We start from the raw sequence: 23,958 nt of genomic DNA, 5'->3' as shown, positions 1-23,958 counted from the left end.
GACTAAACCTAGCAGTAATCATCATTTTAAAATGACTCAGCCTTCGGACAGACCCTTGGGGGCTCACTGAATTTGGTCGCTCAAGCACTGCCTTTGAACCGCCAAACTGCACTTTGAACTGACTCTCTACCGACTCACCCCCTTGACCAGCAAAACCTGCTGCATCCGAACCTGTTTCAACCCGCAAAGACAGCATCCTGAAAAATGATTCAATATTGTTGAACAGCCCAAGAACAGATACAGGAATGTTTGTGAGGTCAAGAATCCATTGTCCACTTTTAGAACCTTTGAGACTGATAAGCCACCCATTTGCACCTTTTTCTACCCAGACACATCCTATTAAGTGACATTGTTAAAATGTCTTGCATTTCACCTCATTTACATTGCCCAGAGGGCTTGCTACATTTACATTCTTCATTTTGTATGTTCTTTCCACACAACTGGGCTTTTGCTAGTCTTTTTAAAGTCAGTTATTAAAGCATATTTGTGTGCTTAATTAAAGTATATATATTTTTATAGAACACTCATCGCTGTTCTCCTGCAGAGCAGTAGTCATTTCCTCACAACCTTGTGTCATACTAAGGAGCATTTCTTATAAATACTTCTATGATAGGTTCACCTATTTTGAATATTGCATTGTTTTAGTATTTTGATTGTATTTTATGTGTAATGTGAACCTTTGGTAGTAAAAGCTGTATATGTTATGATTCAATTCTAACACAAATTATGGGCTCATTATCTACTGGCTCCAATATATGTTTTTATATGACGTGTAATTGTTCAAAACAAATGCCCACTACAGTTAATCCTCTTCCTGGAATCCTTAGAACCTCTCATTCATAATTTCAAACTGAGGTTATCTGTAAAGTGTATGAAAAAAGGCCACACTATATTCCTAATATGGACAATTGTTCCACATCCCAAGAATACCAATAACGTTTTCTTGAAACAGTGAAGAGGTAATTTACTCAAATCTTAACGTAAGGTAATTACCATTCACCATAACAGTTCCAAATATGATAAATACAGTTCTTGAAATGTATAACATAGTTTTGCTTCTGATGAATACAACAGAGCCACAAAACGTTTAATTGTTAAGGACGACAAGAAAAATCACTTTGCTTTTTGATGCATTGGGTGTGTTTGGGAAAGTCAATTTTGGGTATGTCTGGGAAAGTCAATTTTGGGTGTGCTCGGGAAAGTACATTTTGGGTGTGCTCAGGAACGTCACACTCCTTCCACACCTCCGCAGGGCGTACCTCTGATCTGTACCCCTCCCCCGGAAGGCCTTTAAGGCTGGCAACCTTCTCCATCTTGCCACTCTCAATTCTCGCTCGGCTGTTAAACACTCCTCTGACATCTGTCACCTCCTAGAAGAACTTGACATTGATGTCCTTGGTCTCACCAAGACATGGTTCACGGCCAGCTCTGTCATGGGTTTTGACACTCTCCTCCCCGATGGCTACAAAATCCTCTCAGCCCCCAGATCCAACCGGCCTGGAGGGGGTGTATCCCTGATCTTCCCTGAGTGGATTCCTGCCTCTCTCATTCCCACTCAAGCTTACTCCTCTATTGAATGCCTTGTTTGCAGGCTCTCTCTCTGTCCTAGCCACACTCTTATTGTTCCTACTCTTTACCGGCTGCCTGGTCAAATCACCTCTTTTCTCTCAGAGTGGGCTGGCCTCTCCTACTCCCTCTTGGCCTCAACCACTCAACTTCTCCTCCTTGGTGACCTCAACATCCATCTTGATTCTAACTGTCCCTCATCTGCACTCTTTCATGTCCTCTGCGATTCACTCTCCCTCTCTATCCTTCCTTCTGGCCCAACTCACTCTGCTGGGCACACACTTACCACTCCTCTCTCCTGGAGTGGTCACTGCCTCCTCTCCTCTCATCTCTCCATTTCCTCCCCCCAAGCCAAGTCTACTCCTAGATTACCATCCACCTTCTCGGATATCCGGCCCATGATGCGTGTGTCAGTCAAGGCCGTAACTGCAACCTTCTCCCCCCCTCCTCCACCCTAGGGTGACTCACACCCTGACACAGCCCTCTCTCTTCTCTACTCCTCTATTTCTGCTACTCTTGATATTCTTGCTCCTGTCATGAGGATCTGTTTGAAGTCCAAATTCAAGTACAATTCCCGGTATGACTCTGACCTAGCTACACTTAAACGAAAGTGTAGGGCGGCGGAGAGGAAATGAAGGGCTTCTTACTCATCCTCTGACAAACTGGCCTACCGCCTGCTCCAAAGGCAATACCGACTCGCTGTCTGCACTAAGAAGAGAGTCCACATTCAAGCCTGCATCTCTGCGGCATCTAACAATTTGGCCAAACACTTCAAAATCTGAAAGGAGCTGGCCAACCCTGCTGCAGTCTCCACCCCTCCTCTCGCCTCCCAGGCTATTTGCAATGCCCTTGCCTCTCACTTTATCTCTAGAACACAGGATATCCTGTCAACCCTCTCCTCCACTTCCCCTCCTCCTCCCTCTCCTTCTCGTCTTGCTGATCCTCCCTCAGCTAACCTCACCCTTCCTCCTCCTTTCCTCTTTTCTCCCCTGATGAGGTAGCTAGACAAGTCCGATCTATAAAAACCTCATCAAAACAGGTCCATCCCTGTTCCTCTAAAACCATTAAAGACCACATTGTCACCCTTGCTCCTGCCCTTGCTGATTTCTGCAACCTCTCCTTTGCCTCTGGCTCTTTCCCCTCCCCTCTTAAGCACTCCCTTGTGCACCCTCTCCTCAAGAAATCCATTGCTGATCCATCATGTCTGGCATTCTACCGCCCAATTTCCATTGCTCCCTTTTTGGGTAAGCTCCTTGAAAAGCTGGCCATCTCTCAGCTTAATCTTCATTCCAACTCTGTTGGCTCCCTACATGATCACCAATCTGGCTTCAGAGCTGCCAGAAGCACGGAAACTGCTCTCCTGACCATCCGTGAAGACCTGCTCTCCAATCTTGACTCTAACATTCCCTCTGTCCTCATCCTACTTGATCTCTCCTCTGCCTTTGACATGGTTAACCATACCACCAGTGGAGTAACTTTGCTGAAAATGTTGGGGGGGGGGCATGACAACTGAAATAAAGGGGCACGGTGTGGGAAGGGCGGACAGGGGCTCTGAAGAATAACACTAAACTACTACACCACAAGAATCCATTGCCGAAGCTCCGTTATAACTTTCATAAGACTGTCGGCGTATCTTTAAAATTAAATTCTAAAGACATGGCAGTCTTCTGAAACTTATAACAACAAAGTTGGTCTTTAGAATTCACTGCATTGACAACAGTCAAAAAGCCTGCACCTCCTCTACCCAAAGAGGGCCTGCAAGCAGGTTGAAGGGTGCTGGTGTTTGATTATTGCCACTGGGGCAATGACTCAAACAAGCATATAGACATAATACAAAATGGATGCCTGCAAGATTGTAAAACAGCACATTGGGTTGCTTATTCTGAATTAATTAATTACTTGCAACATTCAGACTCTAAAATTAAGGTATGTTTTCCTGTGTTCAAATGGCCCCAGGCAGTAGCGTACCGAGTGGGAGGCCAGACGGGACAACATTTGTCAGTGGGACACCAATCCCGTTCAGCACCACAAAGAGGGTAATTCCTACTCAGCATGCTTATTGTCCTGGCAGCAAGACACCTTACCCTTTCCGAACAGTAGAGGTGTCCCGCTGCCAGGACAATGTCCCAAGGAGCTCCTGGAAGCAGAGGGTCCTCACTTGCTCTCTGTTAACAGAGCCTTAGACTGTGAGCCATTAGGCATTGATGGGGGGTGGAGGTGACTAATATCAGGGACTTGTGTCCCTTTAGAAATGTGTATGGGAGGGAGTGATCAGAAGTGAGAAAGGTGCATAATGTTGCATGCTTTATGAAATAATGACTATGGCTTCAAAACCCAAGGGGGAATTTGTTAGGCTCACATTCATCTGCATGATGCTGTTGTGACTTTGCATTCAGGATGGGGAAAATAAAACTTAAGCCATGCTCTCATTCTCAACATATTACTATGACAATGTATATAGTGTACAGTTATTTTACTATGAAAGGTTAGCTTATTATGTAATGTGGTTTGCTTCCAAGGCATTGCCAGAAATACATATTTAAGCACATGAAATGTAAAGCAAGACCTCAATAAATATCTATATCAACTAAACCTGTGAAGATGTGTAGTTGCTTACATTGTCTACATCCCAATTTCACAATTTAACAAAGTGTGTGATCCTGGGCAATTCATTTACTCACATTGTCTTATCTGTAGCCCTGTACGTGATTCTTATTAACTTCAAAGCTTATGCTAATATTTCATGCTATTATAACAAAAAAACCTATTGACTATAGAATTGCTCCATATATAACAATAGTGCAATTTAGGTATTTTGCACCTCAAAGTTATTTGCCATTTGGCTTACTTATGGCAACTTATTCCAAAGTCACTTCGATGGTGCCTCCACGTATCAAAGACTGATGATACTCCTTGCAATGTCCTTTTCTGTAAAGTCACTTCTGTTGGTGCAATCCATATGCAAATTAGGAGGTTTCCTTGTATTTTGCCCCAGAGGGCCTGGAAAAGAGCTCTAATAGATGAGTTTTCTGCATCTGCAATGATCCTGCAGTTTTATTTATTTTCTTATGTGTAAAAATGCCATCTTCCATTAATGTTACCAAAAAGGTAGATTTGGGATGGGGTGGCCAGTTTGGGGTTGTGAATGAGACTATTACACACACTGCATACACACACTGCATTTCGTGGCTCACCTCACCCCCCAATGTTGCAATGCTGAATACTCCCCTGACCCCAAATGTGATTGTACAAATGTGACCCCTCACTAGTGTCAGACTGCAGCCCAGCCCTGCAACAAACATACACGCAGCTGAGCTGAGCTCAGCATTATGTAATGAGACAGCACGAGCCCGGCTGGGCACCTCAGCCAGGCTCGCACTGTCAAACTACATGATCTTGAATGCGGTGGCCATAATGCGCCCCCCTGACCCTCCCACCAAAAGATGGGAGGGACAAAAGGCATGCCACATAAGTTGGGGGGGACTCATCCCTCCCGTTCCCCCTTATAATTACGCCGATGCATAGCACCCTGCTCAATCGTCTCAGTGACAACCTGGGTATCACTGATCAGGTTCTGGCCCGGCTGACCTCTTTTCTCTCTGATCGACCCTCCCAGGTACAACTTGGGTCCTTCCTATCATCTATGTCCCTCTACACACGTGGTGTCCTCCAGGGGTCTAACGTCTCGCCCTGGCTTTTCAACCAATGCCTGGCAACTCTCGCTACTGCATCTCCATTTTCTGCTCAACTTTCCAGTGCTATGCTGATGACACAACTCATTTTCAGGGTCCTTCAGTCTCCTCCTCTCCTTCTCTCATCTCAGATTGTCTAAACGCCATTCAAAATTGGTGTGCCGCCAACGATCTATGTCTAAATGCCAACAAGACCGAGATGCTTCTTATTGGTACACCATCTCCATCCTTTCCTCTCAATCTCTGGCCGGCCTCCCTTGGCACTCCTCCTACCCCCATCTGCGTGACTTTGAACCTCAGTGTTATCTTTGACTCTACACATTCCTTCTCCGCACACATCTCTGATGTCTCTAAAAAGTCAAACTTTTGATTGCACCTCCTTAAAGGTACTCTGCCTTTCCTCTCCTTCCCTCAAAAGCTCACTGTCTCCCAAGCTCTGGTTCTCTCCAGACTGAATTACGATAACAGCCTCTTTCTAAATCTGCCTGCCTCCACTCTCCGCCTCTTACAACTAATCCAGAACAGGACTGCAAGATTTGTCCTTGGCCTCAAGCCCTGGGATTGTATATCTCCAGCCCTGAAATCCCTTAATTGGCTCCCAGTGGATGCAAGGATTAGATTTAAAAACCTCTGCATTGTCCACAAGGCTTCCTGGGGCTTTGGTCCAAAATACCTTCAACTATCTCCCGTAAATACCTCCCCTCTCGAGTCCTTCGTTCCTCTACTTCTAACTCCCTCAGGGTTAGCTGTTTTGCTAAGAAACGAGCTGGGGATATATCTCTATCCTCGGCTGGTGCCTCCCTTTGGAACAGGCACCTGGCTGCCTTGAAACTTGAGGAAAACCATCTCCGGTTCCAGAAGCATCTTAAGACCTTCCTCTTTGCCTCTGCCTTTGCCCCCCTTATCCTCTGTTGATCTGTTTCTTCTCTTGGCATCGTGCACCTGGCCACCGTCTGTCATTCGGGCCCAGGTACCTGCTCACCCTGCCACCCTCCAGCAGTGCCTCCAGGCCACTCTCTGCACTAGGGTTCTGTATCTGTACCCATACAGGCCCCCTCCCACGTTTCTTCTGCACTTATCAGATATACCTTTCTGACTAACTTTCACCTGCCACTTGATGGCTGCACTACCATGGTTTATCGCCCTTATTTATTTATTTTATTTTATTTAATATTTATTCTGTTTTCTACCCTCTACTCCGCACTTTGCTCTTTCTCCCCCGCTTCCATGCACCTTCCTCCTTTTCCCATTTCCATGCACTTGCGCTTTCTTATATGTCACTGGGCCTAGTAAGATTGCTGTTTTCTTTTTTGTTCTCCCTTGTTCCCCTCCCTTTTTGCCTGGTCGCGTACTGAAACACTTATGTATGAGCGCGATATAAATAAAATACCATTTCATTTCATTTCATTTCGAATTCAGGAAATGTTATCAACACAAAACATATAAACAATGTGAAGAAAAGCTAATGCATGTAAACCAGCGGTAACAAGTCCAATACTAAGATAAGTACATCATTGGCAATATCCAACATTGTCAAATCATAGTAAATCTTAACGAACATATGTGTCTAAATGCAAAGTTATTGAGATACCCTAAAATACCAAACAGCAAAGTCAAAACAAACATAACATCCAAATCCTACATAATCCATAAATGAGAACCACAACAAGTCTCGTCAAATCCCCTGTGTGTTAATTGTAAAAGTGACACGTAAAGTAAACCAAAACAATAATCATATGATTCCCAAAGAATTCCTCAAAGTTACCAATGTTCTAAAGTGCTAAGGTAACAACTGTGAACCAATGTGCAAAAAACGGTTCTATGAAGCTTTGCAGCATTTTTCTTGCCTGGCGGCAAATCCGCCAAATTTATTTTCGACGATTTTGCCATTTTGTTTTTCACCAAACAGCAAGGGGAGACCCCTGCACCACCCTTTCCACCTGCACTCCACCCCCTTTTATACCTTACCTATATACGATTATATACCTTACCTATACAGGTACCTTCTACCTGTTTGTGGTAAAAAGAAAATAGCATAACATGCAACAAAACATATTCTACAAAGTTCCCATATGGCAAAAGTGATGTTTACCCCCCAAAAAACACACTAAGTACCTCACCACAATGCATGAAAATCCTATATCAATCCAAAACTGATGTAAAAGCTAAAATGAAACCAAATATCAACTCAATGTTAACAATCCAACAAGCGTTGTTCATCCAAAATGTTAATAATTTAATCATCATTACCTGATTACGACACTTTTTAAAAGCAATCTTATGTAAATCATGTAATACTCATTTTTCAAATGTGTCAACCAAAAGACTATTAACATGTTAATAAAAAGTACTATGAGGTGTAAATTGCAGATGCTCTGTATCTCTTGAAGTCGCCGGAGATGCCCAAGTGTTTAAGAAATCCCCATGGGTGCTCAATAGTTGCAAGTACTAATGTTGTGCTTGAACCTTTAGGATATTGTAATGATCACTTTCTTTTAACTGCCATGCCCCCCCCCCCTCCAGTGCCAAGGCCTTTTTTTGGTGATTTTGGTGTTTCACTATTCAATGCCTTCTAACGTTTTCTCTTTCATTAACCACTTAAGTGCCAAGGACGAGATATCTCGTCCTTGGCAACAGGGAGGTAATCCCAAGGACGAGATACTTCGCCCTTGGCACTTATTAACCTCTGATGCAAGGGACTGAATTGTATGTAAAATATACAAAAAATGTCCTAAACATTTTGGAAGAACAACGCTCAACATTGTCAGAATTGGATATTCTGTTTGCACTTGATGTGCAGAGCCTCTAGCCCTCAATCCCCGTTTTTGAAAGGATTGAGGCTGTGAAGTGCCTATTTGTCAATGAGGACAACTTACAAGTGAATACAGTTTTTCTGTTACAACTACTACATCCTAGTGTTCAGTTGTTATCTGTAAATTGCCAACTTGGTTACTCCACACACTTTCTGCAAGCATTGTGCATTGTGTGTCAGCTCAAGTATGAGCACGACGTATTCAAATTAGCTTGACCAAACTGGGCAATAATCTTATAGCTGACATATAGGAATTGTGTAGAGTGATGTTTGTTGCTCTAAGGACAAATTCAATGAGAACAGTAGAATGTAAGTGCTATTGGACTCAAGAAATTGGCGGGCGAGGTGCAACCTTCCAAATGTTTCAGAGTCCAACTAATTACCATGATTACTCTGCATTGGCTATGATGCCTAGGGCTCATGACAGTTGTATGTCAAACATCTAGAGGGCCACAACTCGCCCGCAAATGATTTAACAATATATCCATATGAACTAGAAGTTACAGCCTCTGCCAAAAGTTATATGATTTAATGAAAGAGATCTACTCTGTGACGTGAACCAGGCAGGATACCCATTTCATTGTATATCTTCCAGTTAAGAAATCAGCTCAATCTTAAAGGCATATTACTCAGGTGTGCAAGCATAGCAAGCTAGCCTTTACCAGTCATTTCTTCCATGTTCCTCTGAAGGATGGCGTACTGCTGGGAGAGGGTCTTTATCGTCTCTTCAATGTTAGGAAACTGATCCACCAAAGGGCTCATATCTTTCATATCTTCACACCTGCGGAAGAAATATCAGTGACAAATTTCACCTTCCATCACCTTCTCGGTAAGTAGAGGTCAGGGGTCATCTCCAATTAGTTTAAAGAGAAACACTTATGCCTGGCCAGCAAAAAAAGGAGGTAAATGGACACAGCACTTTGAGAAGAATCATAGTCCTTACAGGATTCACAGAAACCCAGACTGTGAGATCATTTGTAACAGCCGAAAAGAAGAACACAGAGCCCTTCATTTGAGAGGCATGAAGGAAAATTTAGGGTTAACAATAAACAAGGCAACGGAAATGAGGAATGAGCAACCTCTCTTGTAACGCGGGCCTCCAATGTGAGTTTAATGAGTGCTTGTTGGACTTTCATTGGTTCAGATGGGACGTCTATTGTAGGTTAGGAATCTGGTGCTTTGCTGCAAATCAGGGACAGAAGTATGCTTTGGGTCTGGCAGGACACTCTACTGTAGGGTAAGGACCTCATTCTTTTTTGGCGGTTCAATGTTCTTTCTTCGTGTGTCATTTTTACGAAAAAAAATTACAAAAAAGGTCATCGAAATAATTTTTTGCCGTGGGGTTTCCTCCCTCAACCCCACCTATTTTGTACTATTCCCGACCCTCCAACCCCTTATCTGACTTTTCCCACCCCGCCCAAAAAACTTCGATGACCTCTTTCATAATTTTACAGTAGTTTAAAAGGCAGTCGTAAAAATGACTGTCGATTAAACAACGTTATACCATTTTGGCATCGGGTCAGAACCCTACTTTGGAATGGGATCAGGACACTCTACTGTGAGTTGAGTAAAGGATCCTCGATTGTGAAATGGGGACAGAAGCAATTGACTGTGGCATGAGGTTGGGCTTTAGTTGAGGGATATGGCATGTATCTCTCCTCTGCAATAAGGCATGTCTCTACTCTGTGAGATTCACTAGAGGATGAGAATAGGATGGTAATGGAGGATGGAGATGGAGTTTCTGTGATATAAAACAGAAAAACATGAATACATAAAATGGTCATTGTGAGTAGCATAAGAGATAAGATCATCTGCCAGTGTCAGTCATAGTTCACATAAGACACATGGACAATGTAACACCAGCAAACATTACACCTCCAATAAGAGAATGGTGAGAACAGTCATCATCTGAACAATTGTATTGATTGTGACGATTTACCAGGTGCCGTCACTTCTCCCCAGGTGGGAACCCATTCCCACGAGGCTAGGGAGGTGCAGCTACTGCCCAATAGTACCCCAAGGGTTGGTGAAATGCAGGAGAACCTCACGGGGAGGGCAAGATGACAATTGACAAAATTGTTGACAATGAAGGAAGAGAGAAAAGATGAGAAAATGAGTGACTGCATGTAGGTTATGAGTATACCGGTTGTTTTACACAAGTCAAAAGGAGCTGCCTTTGTATTGTGATCCTGTGTAACATCAATATCCCTGCTAACATTGCCAATTAAAATTCTACTCTTCTCTAGGAATGTGTGAAATAGGACTGATTCCTGTACTAAGATTTGACGATTATGTGAACAGATTATTCCCAATCCTATGAAATTCACTTTATGGCCAATTTCTTTTAATTCTAAAGTGCAAGGGGGGAAAAAGTCAGCCATAATAGCGTTTTTAGAATTCAAAATCTACACAATTAATGACACTACTTGTGTGTCATTTGCTGGAACATAATCCAAATATATTGGTTTGATTGATTAGAAACTATTATTTTGAAAAATGCAAAACATTTTCACACCTTACAAAGCTTGATATTGTTTATGTATGATATAAAACATAGTATTCCAGACGTCTGAATTACTGCTATAGGTTTATTTTACCAACTAATCGCCACATTTCTTTATTCCAAAAATGTAATTTCCTATAAAAAAAATGGGACTTGCTTGCAAAAGATTATAAAATTGATTCATACATTTTACCAGCTAATCTAAACTTTTCTTTGGATGCCAATAACGTTTATTAACTTTAAGAAAGTGGGAATTGGCTGTTCAAAGTTATAGAAGTAAGTTAGGTTCACCAACCATGAAACCAATATTTGATTAACGTTAAACCTTTAGGATTAGGTTTTCTGATATTGTCATAAAGGTGTTGCAGAATATTTTGCCACCCAATCCCAATTTTTCCTTAAAGCCAAATAACTATTACAACTTTAAACATAGCTGGGATTCGATGGTAAACAATTGCAAATGCATTGACAAATCTTGTATTTTTTACCAATCAGTTTAAACATTTCTAAAACATCAATAACGTTTGCTTGATGCAAATATCATGAAGGATATTACAAAGATTTTTCCAAACCATTCTAAACCTTGACGTATAGTTATTAAAGTTGTTTTTCATCACTGTGACCTTATTATGAGTTTGTCAGTAATTCCTGAGGAATTGCTGCCAAACTCAGATATTGGACTAAATCCACCTAATAACGAGTGGCAGAATGGCAGTGTTGACCACCATTCTTGGTGTGCATAGAACTCCATCGATGATTTGAAGGAGCTATCATGGGTGGTAGGTAATTCAGCGGGCATTAATGCCACCATTGTTTGGAGGTAAAGTGGAGTCGATGTCTCCAACAAAGTTGTAATTTGGTGGTAGGGGAAAGTGACAGTAAAGGTGCAGTAATGTAATTAGTGCCTTTTGACCACCACTTTTTCCTGCACCACCAAATTCGTAATGATACCTCATAAAACAAATTATTTTCTATTCTTTTTATTTGTATTTGTAATTGCAATTCGTAGGCACTATTTGTTTTATTTCATTATTGTTTAATTAAAAAATGTGTTTATTTGTAACCTGGTATATAAATTATGCCTTTGCTATCTTAAACAGTATATGTACACTAGGTTAATAGTTGATAACAATATATGGCATCACTGATTATAATTATGCAATATTTAAATAGTATATGTTTGTTGTTTTTTTCAAGTGTCTCCCAATTATAGTCTATAAGGACAAAATAACAGTTAACAGTTTGCACAGTGTCGCTTATTTTCCCACTGAAATACAAAAGAAATATTCAAAATGATATACCCAGGATTGTTAAAACTTTGTGCTCCCACCCCAAAATCCTAGTTTAATGTTTAGGCTATAAAAGGATTTGTAATGTTTTTGTTATTGTGCCAGTAATATGAGATTTTTTTTTAATCATAATAAGTGAATTCGCCCTACTCCAGTTCTCCGATTATGTATCATAGATAAACAAAATCCTACGCAGTAGCTTTTTGAGGGAGGTTTTGCAAACAACGTGAGTGTTAAATCCTTCCTTGAGTATGCCATCAAAAGGGTTAGAAAATAATCTGGCAGTGTACATTTTTGTGAAGAGATTTTCTACTCCAAAAAGTATGTGTTCTACTTTTCGCCACAGTCTAATTTGAACCAAAGTATTATATCTTTTTTTTTTATTTTCATGAAGTGCAGACGTAACCTATCTGCTTGCTTCCAATGACAGCATTTACCTTTAGCCCTACTCTTCTCAGTGGTTATTCTTCCAAATATTTTTTTTGTAGAAGAAATAACAATGCTTTCTGGCAGCTGAAGACATTTATTTTAAGATGTGCCCTGAGAGAAATGTGTTATGCATCTTCCTCTACTTGGTAAGTATTTATAGAGGGCTTTCTCAATATCATTTAAGAAACAATAACTCGTTCCAGTGACTTTACCAGTGGTAACAGCCTGGGCCCAAATTATTCGCTTGGACTTTAACCAGTGGTGCCCCCAGACATTTTTCATAGGGGTGGCCTGGCCCGGCGTGGGCGAAGTTGCATTCAATGAGTGGAGGGGCCAGAGTTTTTATATGGGTGGTCATGGCCCCCCATGGTCACCCCTTGGTGGCTCCCCTGACCTTAACGCCAGGCAACTGGGCGTTAGGGGCAAGTAAAGCCCATGAAACAGGTTATTTCTATCAGCACCCTGTGACAAACCGTTTCGAGGTTGGCTAAGTGCATATAAAAAAACAACGAAATTGCTTCAGCGTGCTCACGTGCATAATGGCTGCTATGACGATGAAAGTGGGTGCTCCGAGCAGGGCCCCTCTTCTATTTTCAACGCGGCTTTGATGGGCTGTGGCGGTGGGATGTGTGGAGCCATGGTGTGAGGAGGACAGTTCACCATCCCAAAAGGTAAAGAGGGAGGAAGTCGTGGCGCGGTGCATGCAGATGGAGGGAGATGGAGCAGCGTTTAGGTGTAGGGCTGGGCTGGTAGGAGAGCAAGTTCACGTGCTCTCTCCAAATCCTGGCTTGGGTCGTTAGAGTCAGCTGAAGTTTCAATCAACCTGATTGGCTACCGTTCCCACAAAGAGAGCCAAAGAGGATTTGTTCCTTCTAATAGTCAATTGAATCTAAATGTTACCCAATTATAGGTTTCCTGTTTGTGTTTTGCAAAAATGCTATTTTTGTCTCTGTATTTGTTTTTTTTTTCTTCTTGAGAGTAATCAAATATCACATTTGCCTATTGAGTATCTTTCAGAATATTTCTCTATCTCTCTCTTACCCTTTCTCTGCCCCTATCCCTCTCTCTTTATCTTGCACTCTCTCCCTCTATATCACTGTCTCTCCCTTTTTCCTCTCTTTTCTCAGAAGGATTTTTAAATGTCCGAATTCCACTCATTTGCAACAGCGCAAAACAATACAAACGGGCCCGAGTACTCATCTGCCGCAGACATGGGTGTATTTGTCTGTGATCTGGAACCAAATGCTACTAATTTTCTTGCTTTGGCGTCAGTGGAAAGTACCAAATTTACAAGCAACCTGTATAGAGCCTTGGTGAGAGTTAAACCTATTCCACCGATGACACCTCTATTCTCGTACATATGGTAAGTTTATTGTCAGCATGGGGTACAAATCAAAGGGATAGGATGAGCGCTATGCTCCCCAAGCCAGAGGTAATGTCATTGCAGAACATGGGGGAACACATGAAAGAGTACCGGCAAAGCATGGATCCTGTTTGCATCTGCTGCAAGATACCATACCTTGCATTGGTGGGATCACTTGTTTCCATATAATAATCTGGTAAGAAAGTAAACCTCTACCTGCTCATGAGGCCCGCCGTGTCCTAGAGAAACAGACAGAGAGAGAAAAGAGAGAGAAAGGGAAAGCGATCAGTGTGGGATAAGCCAGGATTCCTGTGGTAAAAATGCTTGAACTAGAGCAGGGTTGTCCAACTCCAGGCCGTGAGGGCCGGAATCCTGACAGGTTTTCAGGATATCCCTCACTATCATTCATGAGATAAATTTGCATACACGGATTCTAAATTTATGCTAATCTTTTCTCATGAATATTAATAAGGGATAGTCTAAAAACCTATCAGGATTCCGGCTATCGAGGCGTAGAGTTGGAAAACCCTTAACTAGAGGTAGAGGAGAGCCTGTTCAAGTATTCTGTCACACACAGTCCCTGTAGGTATCACAAGTGGTAGGCAAAAGAGGGAAATCACTTCCTCCTAATCAGTGCTCTGCCCCTCCCATCCTTCTGGCGAACTACGTTTTTCAGCGGACTTAAAGATGTACCTCTGACCTGCAGGCCATCACGTTTCAGAGTGTCTTTGTTGCTTACCCTGTCTTTCCATGTGGCCTGAAGCAGACACCACAGGCAACAGATAGGCCATGGGTAACACTGGGGCAGGGGCCATCTCTCAATATGCTGGGGAAACTGTTGTTTGCTAAACGATCTCTTTACAATTTAATATTAAAGAATAAAAATACAATTTCCATTGGGAAACATTTCTTAAACTTAAAGGCACCATTTGATTTCTTTAATCTGTGTTTCATTTTTTTGTGGGATATTGCCATAAAAAGCCTGTTATTCTTCCCTTGAGTATTTTATCTCACAGGACCTCACTACAAAGTTGGAGGTAGCCTTGCCGGTAAAACAGGCAAGGCTACCTCCAAACTTGCAAGAAGGTGCGGCACCCGCGAATGGCCAATTACCAGGGTATTCCGGCCCCGCCGGACCCGGTAATTGCCCTTTCGCGGGTGCCAGAATGGGGTGATCCCCATTCCCATTGCGCCCCATAGGGCCCAATGGGAATGGGGATGCCTTTGGGACCGACACTCTCCATAAAGGTGCCTGTGCTACAGGCATGTTCTGCTCGCGGGTGCCTTTCATTCCGCCAGGCACAACTCAGAGTTTGCCGGTCCGGAAACAACGTTACCGGTAAGCTTACCGGTACCATTGTATCCGGACCGGCAAACTTGTAATGAGGCCTTGACTCATATTTATTGTCTCATCAAAATGCTCAATCACATTTAAATGCTTCTATTTTGCTGCCAGCAGTTATTAGGAAACTGAGCCTTGGGTTCAGGGGAGACAAATGCTGATTTTCATTATGAGGATAGAAATTCCCTCACTCCCACCATGAATATGATTAAGCCCAACCCCTCCTCTGGATGAATGGTACATTTTACAGCACATACCTTTTAAAAGGGATTTCAAAAAGCCACAGGGCTGCATTACAAATTTGGTGGTATTTCGACAGTAAATCCGCCCGCCATACTTGTAATAAGGCCCAGAGTATTAACAGGCAGCTTGAAGCATGTAATATTTTAACAACAGTCACTCAACTTGTTGAGCTATCTTGATAGCTTTCTGCTTTAGGACACATCACTCTACTTTAAAAGAATTCAACATTGGGTATAGATGCCCAACTTTGCTCAAAATCACTGAGCCTCATTATAACTATGCCAGTCGATAACAACGGTGCTGGTAAACCTACCAGCACTCGTGTTACCAGAGCGGCACAGTACAACTCTGTGGACGGGTGCCCGAAGAGTTTCACGGAAGCACCGGCACCGTTGATAACGGAGCCAGTGCATCCGTGGTTCCCATTCCCATGCAGTCCTATGGGACTCAAGTGGGAATGGGGATTAACAATTACCAGCGCCTGACTTCCCGGAACGCCCGGGTTGTAATCCCCCAGTGTTACCGTCAAGCCAGGCGAGGCTAAATCTTGCAAGTCCTGCGGCAACCCGCCGGTAGCACCAGCAGGGTAACGCCGACTTGTAATGAGGCCCACTGTATTACCACAAACACAGTTCATGTACATGAGTTTAAAGCCAGCAGAGTTTCATCTCCAGCCACACTGACGGCAGTCTCATTTAGGATGCACACTCAGAAAGTGAACACTGTAAACATCTCTATGGGGGCAGAGTGAAGTGCATGCAAAAGAACTAAGGACTCAGTTGCCCCCTGCCCCTGTATTTGTGTCTATGGATGATATCTCTTCTGTTAAACTGACTGTTTTTGACTACATATTATTTGAAGCTGCGCTATGAGTGATGTCTGTTTTAGATAAAAGCATCGTGTCTCTTACTGATTGCATACTATTAGGTAGTTGAACAATGAGTGAATCATTTTCATTAAAGGCATGTTGTCCCTTGCATGTACACACATCATGCATAAATACAAGCCTGCATGGCTGCTTCAAACAACAACTAAAGACTGGTGACTATCACACAATAATAATCAATGGTAAGGTCAAACACATCTTAAATTCACCAATGCCACATGTGAGATGCTAAACCAGTTCTTATCATCACATTGCATGCAGGTACTTAAAAACCTGGCTCCATAGTCTGAAACCAAAATTGCAATTTCTGTACAAGAATACTGAATGAAGTGTGCTTAAAGCAAGGGCTTAGAACATCTCAATGCTCACAGGGGCACATTGCAAGAGTTTGTTTCTGCATATTATTAAAATCTAGTGCAAATAAGCAACGGTAGGTTACTCTTTCACCCAATAACCATTCCTCCAGACCAGGCGTAGAAACCTACAGCCCCCCAGATGTTTTTGTCTATGACTCCCAACAAGCAGCCAAGTTGGATCTGGTGAGTTTGAACATCCCCCCTTGCTCTGACAATGCACAGGCCAAATTACCATCTCAAGCATCTGTCCCTCTGCACAGATTGGCCCAATGGACAGGGGAAGTTGCCACCACATGCCAATGGGTAGTACACCCGCAGCAGATACTAACCCCACCTTGCAGTGGCCATATAGGCCTAAAATCAACTATACACCTCAGACCAGATATGTAGGGTGTCCCTCCACCATGTAGCATGCGTGACTTGCAAGCCCACGTACAAGTATGCATGATGAGTAACAGCATGTCATTGTTTGCTCAACAGGTTCACAGGCGACGCAGGAGGATGAGGATGCAGACACATCCACATCACATGGCCGGGCATCCTGGGCAATGCCAAAAGCCACCACCCCTGCACCGCCCAACGATGGGAGGGGGAAGAGAAAGGGCAGGATCACAACACCAGGGCCCAGCAGCACCACACATGCCAGAGCTGGCACGTCATGAGATGAGACTGCTGCAGGTACTGCACCCCTCTAAACCTGCAACTGCCCCCCAACAGATGACCACTGAGGACATGAGTGGGAAGCCAGATGCTGGCAGGCGCACAGAGGTCACTGTGCACGCACCCACCCACCTGGCGCATGTTACCCCCACATCACCTGAGTGGGACACCCAGCAACTTGGCCAGTGTGGCCAGGAGTCAGAGGGTGACAGCGATGGCTGGTCATACGGGTCATCCTGTTTCAGCCCCAGCCCCCCCCCCCATAGCCCTAAGCCTATCATCCATCCATCACAGGAAGCCAGGTTGAGAAGGCTTGATGACATGGACCATTGCCAGGTGCACCTAGAGCCACTTGTGGGATCCCAGGTCCAACATTTACAGGCCATGCGTGACTGTGTGCAGGGAGCCTCACAGAGGATAGTGAGGGTCATGGAGTAGGACCAGTGGAAGTCGGCCATAACATCTGCCGCTCTGACTGTTGTCGGGCAGAGGGTGAGGGAAATGACACAGGGCATCTCGGTCTTTGCGGAGGCATTGCAGGCCAGAATGCTTCTGGCCATGCAACGTAACCTGGGGTCTGATTCCGATCCATCCACCTCTGTCAGAGGGATCACTGCCTATTAACCCAAAGCCCCGTTCAGTGCGCAATCTGGCTCCAGAGGTCCTGGAGGACACCAGTAGGGGCAAAAGACCATGCAAATGACTGTTGATTTGTTAATAATATTGTAACAAAGGGGGTAGTCCTAATAGGTAGTGTCTAAGATGATTTTTACTCTTTTGTTTCATCATCCTTGCGTGGTATATGAAATGTGCATCCCTATTAGGCGGCACTGATACCATTCAGAAATACACAGCATAAGTCATGTTTGATTATTCAAGGTGCTTCTTTTCAAGTTACCCTTTGTTATTTATTACAGTATTACAGTTGCCGGAATTACCATTTGGCGGAATTACCGTTGACGGTATTACATCAGACTAATAAGGCCTCATTACACGGTAGGCGGTAACCATGGCGCTTTTAGCGCCATGGTTGCCGCCGGTATTTTACCGTGTCCGCCTTGGTGGATGGTGGAATTACCGCCCTACTCCAAGGTGAGCGGGGGCGGTAATTCCCCATTCACCAAGGCTCTTCCCCATTCCCTTTTTTGCCCCCATAGGGCACAATGGGAATGGGGAAGGTGCTAATTACGGTACCGCAAATTGCGGTACCGTAATTAGCTCCGAGGTCCCTTTGCGGCACCCTAATTTAACGGCTGGTAAAACCAGCCGTTAAAGTCGGGTCCCGCAAAGGGAACTCGTAGTAAGGCAGTAGGGGTTTACCAGTACCGGTGCCCTTACCGGTACCGGTAAACCCCTACCGCCTACCGTGTAATGAGGCCCATAGTTCGGCAGAACAGTACATCTGATAGTAATTCCGTTACTGCCACTTTTACCGTACACCGCCCAACTCGTAAAGACCCCCATCAACACATACCTACACTCAGGACTCTGGTCATTTCTGGCCCACACTCATCAACGCTACATGCTTCTCACAATCGAAGACAAACTTACATTACGTTAACATTAAATTGGGGCATAATAACACTTACTACACACTTAGACAATAGAGCTATCTGCTATGAAGTAAAAGATAAAAACACAATGCAATTATATTATTATTATTATTATTATTATTATTAATAATAAACTTCAAATAATGGAGAAAGGTTAGACAGAACATTGTAATGGCTTGTCTGTTTAAAATGCCTTTGGAAGTTTTTTGAGGGCCTTTCTGTAACCATCAAACTTAAGTTACCTCCTTAGGGTATATAATAACGTGATGCAAACCTTTTATTTTCCTAAACATGCTCTGAACTTGCATTATGTCAACTTATTTATAAATGAAAACAGCTTGGTAAAATAGGTTTACATATTTCAATTTCATCTGTTGACCCTTATTTGTTTGTACCCCCACCTGTGCCCCTAGTTCTATTTCCCCCCCCTGGTTTGCCCCCTAATAATGATTTCTAGAGACACCCCTGATGGTCATTTTTTCATGGGCGGGTCTCTGATGTTACACTTATTGTGCCTTGGCTTCCTGAACTCTTTCTTTTTTTTTTAACTGGCTTTTCCTCACCTCTTCCCCAATTATGAACTTCACACTAGAAGTAGCAAAACACTGGGCTTCATTATGAGTTTGGAGGTATTACAGAGGTAAATCCTCTGAAATACCACCAAATGGATTTACAGTTATCACCACTTGGTCAGGTGGAATTTCCACCAGATTACAAGTGGTGGTAGCGGTGTAAATCCCCATTTATTTTGGGTCTATTGGACTCAATGAGGCTTTTTTTGCAGAATTCTGCCATTTTCTGGAGCGTAGAGTGACAAGATTTACCTCCAGGGTTTTGCTCGATAATAACCTGTTGTCTACCAGCCTGCCCAGGGGCCCAGTATTCCCAATGGCAACAAGAATGCATTTATATACATCCTTAGGCAAAACAGGATGATATCTTTTAGTTGCATATTTGCATCATAAGAGTAGCCAAAGGTTTAAAGTAGAGCGTGAGGGAATTCTGAGCATGTTTTTATTGATTCAATGAATCATGGTATATGCTTCACATAATATATCTTTATTAAATGAAAAAAGAATAAACATGTTTTCCTTTCATGAATATCCTCATGCCAGGCATGACAATTATTTTTTTACATTAACCACTTGTCCAGTTACCAGTGAGGGCTTGTGAATCTTTGATTGGTGAATTGAGGGGCGTGAATGATTCCTGTGGATGTACAACAGCAGCCGAATGTAACAAGGAAGCTTCAACCAACCAACCAACCAACCAACCAACCAACCAACCAAAGGCGTACGGCGGGGAGGGGCTGTGAGGGGTTGTGGTGGGGGGGGATTTCTCTCCCAAGCAAATGCTTTCCATAACAGATTAAAAAGTTCATTTTACAGCACACCTTCAGTGAAAAATTGGGGAAACAGCCACACAGTTTGCAATCGGTTTTGCCAGTATTGCCATATAAGAACATACTCATGTTTGCTTTGCACACAATGCCAGTAATGATACTATAAGAAAACATGTCAATGCTGGCTCAGCCACTGTTTGGCAGTATCCCCTTGCAACAACATATTCCTGTTGGCTTTGCGAGTAATAATGCCATCCTATAGTGAGTGAGTGAGGTAATCTTTATTTCGGATAATTAAAATCCATTAAAGATACAACCATAATACGCATACAATTTTACATATTTGTAGAAAAAATCCTTAGATATCTATATAAATAAAAGTCAAAAATTGTTTGTGTGTTTGGGCTTGGTGAAGTGTTGGCGTATGGGAGGCGAAGGTGTATGAGAGGCATAAGGTAAAGGCATATGGGAGGTGAAGTCTTGGCATATTGGAGGAAAATGGACCTGAGAGGCGAAGGTGAAGGCAGGTAGCATTCCAGAAGTTTCCAAATTGTTGCTATTTGAAGAGGTGCGATAGGTATTTCTGTCACTCTCTTACGAATAATGCTAAAGTGTCATTTCACGAGTGTCTTTGTGAACGAGTCATCCTTGCTGCTAAAAATTATTCTGTCAATAAAATTAATAATGAGATTCAAGATATGCTTCCGGGTACAGTTACTGAGTACAACTCAATCGATAGGGCAGTGGATACCGACAAAGCCACAAACTATCCAACAGAATTCCTCAACTCACTTGTCCCCCCGGGAATGCCACCACATCATCTTTGACTGAAAGTTGGGTCACCCATCATGCTGCTTCGCAGCCTCGACCCACCTGGGCTGTGTAATGGCACAAAGCTGCATGTAAAAAAATTGCTGCCCAAGTAATTGAAGCAACAGTGTTGACCGGGAAGGGAAAAAGAGAAGATATAGTCATCCCCCGCATTCCACTCATTCCATCAGACCTGCTATTCAGTTTCAAGCACCTACAGTTCCCGGTCAGGCTGGGATTCAGTATCACGATCAACAAGGCACAGGGCCAGTTAATCAAGTGCACTGCTAACAACTTGGAATCTCCATGTTTCTCCCACGTGCAGGTATATGTTGCGTGTTCTAGAGTTGGTTCCCCTAAATCACTTGTATATCTTTGCTCCAACTGGCAAAACAACAAATGTTCTTTATTAACAAGCCTTGCAATGAACATGTACTTTGGTAATATTAAAATGTAGATCCATAGCTGTTGCCACCGTCGGCTTTGTGCTGCTCCGAAACCTTTATCTTGTTCTCACTTACAGTTATATGTTTGAGAATTAATTTCTAAGAACAAAAAATTGTGTTTTGTAGTCTTTATAAGACAACATTTTTAAAATATCAAATAATCAAAAAATTTAGTGAATTTTTCTTTTCACCTTTCTTATGGATCCTTTCCAAAAAAGGATAAAGCTACCTTAGGGGATTTCTAACAAATAGTACCTCTGAGGTTATGAAATCCTAGGCAACGCCGGGTATATCTGCTAGTAATTCAATAAATACAAGTCTGTAATATAATGAGAACAATCTACACAGCAGCAGCATACCATTAACATATCGCAGTTCATAACAATATTGTATGCATGTTCAAATTCCCAAATTCAACATTTTTTGAGATCTTGTACATAGACAAACGACACAAAATTTGCTATAAGTAATAAAACAAGAATTTACATACATGTTCAAATAACCCCAATTCATATTTCACAAAACTATGTAATACATACAGTTAATTGTTAATACTATCCACTAATCAAACATGATATAAACACCTTGAAGACCACAACTCAACAAAATATAAATTTTGCATCAGCTTTTTCTTTTCTCGAAATCTCCAAGCATTTCTTATGAATAGTGACAAAGACCAGGCTATGGCGGGAGATGCTGAATCCAGCAAAAAGTACAGTGCTGGACGGTACTGCCTAATGTCCCTACCCTTAAGTATCGGAACCAAGTGTTTCCTCCTAAAATGGTCATATTCAGGGCAAAAGAAGAAGACGTATGCCATATCCTCAAGGCCGGCCTGGAACATTGGACATTTAGTCCCTAGACTTTGGCCCAACCTCTTGCTTAATACCTCACCTAGCAATAGGCACTCAAACTGGGCTCTTGTGATGGGCACCCTTTGAAATGTATAGTTGGACCAAGTAAGATAGTCCTTAATGGTGTTACTTGATATGACTATCGGGCGTCTATTAGTGAGTTTCGTCATCTCTATAGTCCATCAACCTTTCCAGACTTGCCGCATCAATGTGGGCCTGTCGAGCAATATAATAACCCTTAAGTTTACTTTGCACTGGGTGCCCAGTTAAACATCACATGCCACAGTCAGCATATATGGCCAGACGGGCTGCACCAAAGTAGGCCAGTCCAGCCACGCAATAACACTTATCATGTTTGCTTTACTCTTGAGGCCCAGTAAGAAATCATATACAGACAAGCACCACTAACATAGTCCAGCCCAGCCATGTAATAACACTAATCATGTTTGCTTTACCCTTGATTCACTGTAAAAAAGAAACAATGCCATGCCACAGTAAGAATGATATTGGCAGGCTGACCGTGCCAAAGTAGGCCAGTAATAGCCATGAAACAACATGTATCATGTTTGCTTTACTCTTGATGTCCATTACAAAAAAAGCTAAGTTACAATAAGAAAATATATCAAGATTGGCACCACCAAAGTAGACCATTCTTGCCATGTGCTAACACGTATTATGTTTGCTTTGCTCTTGATTCCCAGTACAAAATACCATGCCTCGTTAATATATGGCCAGATTTACTGCACCAAAGCATGCCAGTCTGGCCAGGTAATAACACGTATAATATTTGCCTTTCTCTTGATGCCCATTACAAATGGCATGCTACAGTAAGGAAATATAGCAAGACTGGCACCACCAACGTACGCCAATCTTGCCATGTAATAACACTTATCATGTTGGCATTACTCTTGATTCTGGGTATAAAAAATATCATACTACTGTAGGAATACATGGCCAGATGGAAACCGCCAATGTAGACTAGTGTTGCCAACTAAATAACACTTATTGTGTTTGCTTTACCTTTGATTCCCAGTAATAAATGCCATGCATCAGTAGAAATACATGGCCAGACTAGCATCAACAATGAATGCCAGTCTAGTCCGATAATAACACTTATCGTGTTTTCTTTAGCTTTGATTCCCAGTAAAAATATCATGCCACAGTAACAAAAAAAACATGCCTGCCATTCCAGACCCTGGATTTCCCGGAGGTGCAAGCCGTTGGGAAACATCACAATGAAAAGGTCGGCACCAGTCAGCCAACCGCGGAACAATGGCCGAGAGACAGAGAGCGGCAGCCCATTCTACCACCCACCCAGCCCTGTGAATACTGTGAATGCATCCTGCTGCATCACAGTGGGTACACTATGTGGGGCGTAGTGCAGCAAATGTGGGAGCATTGGACATTTTGCAAGCTATGCAAGTCAGGAATGTCTGAAACAGCATCCAGATACCAGGCGCAACATCTCGTGCATGTGCAGCAAGTGGACACCGAAGAGTTCCCAGATCCCGAAGACTCAGATGACGATTGTGACGTCTTCATCATCTCAGCGCTAAGCCACAAAGAGTCTAAACAGCAACAACCAAGATGCAGGATTACGATTGAAGGGGAACCTATGCCAGCTATCATTGTCATGGATGCCCCCGTTAATGTCATAATCTCAGGTCTATTTGCCAACATACAGAGCCGCCTGTCGATTGGGCTGATAAGAGTGAGAATCTTTGCCTACAGGAGCGACATGCCTATACCTCCGTATCGGCTTGCTCAGATGAGATTCCAGCATGAAGACGTCACAACTCATGGGAATGTTTA

At 42.9% G+C, this 23,958-nt stretch overlaps 1 protein-coding gene across 1 annotated transcript in view; it reads right to left on the bottom strand.

Moving 5' to 3' along the window:
• The window catches only part of LOC138493167 (E3 ubiquitin-protein ligase TRIM39-like), a 351,986-nt gene that overhangs the window by 45,314 nt on the left and 282,714 nt on the right, over positions 1 to 23,958 (bottom strand). The window contains exons 5-6 of the mRNA XM_069620351.1: positions 13,871 to 13,893; positions 8,733 to 8,851 (exon numbers count right to left, since the gene is read on the bottom strand). Of these exons, the coding sequence (XP_069476452.1) occupies positions 8,733 to 8,851; positions 13,871 to 13,893 (142 nt within the window). The remainder of the gene's footprint in view (positions 1 to 8,732; positions 8,852 to 13,870; positions 13,894 to 23,958) is intronic.

This window comes from Ambystoma mexicanum, chromosome 10, assembly GCF_040938575.1.
Source record: "Ambystoma mexicanum isolate Mex_15411 chromosome 10, UKY_AmexF1_1, whole genome shotgun sequence".
NCBI classification, from domain to species: domain Eukaryota; kingdom Metazoa; phylum Chordata; class Amphibia; order Caudata; family Ambystomatidae; genus Ambystoma; species Ambystoma mexicanum.
The sequence above is the reverse complement of the archived record's forward strand: the minus strand, read 5'-3'. Positions and strand labels throughout refer to the sequence as shown.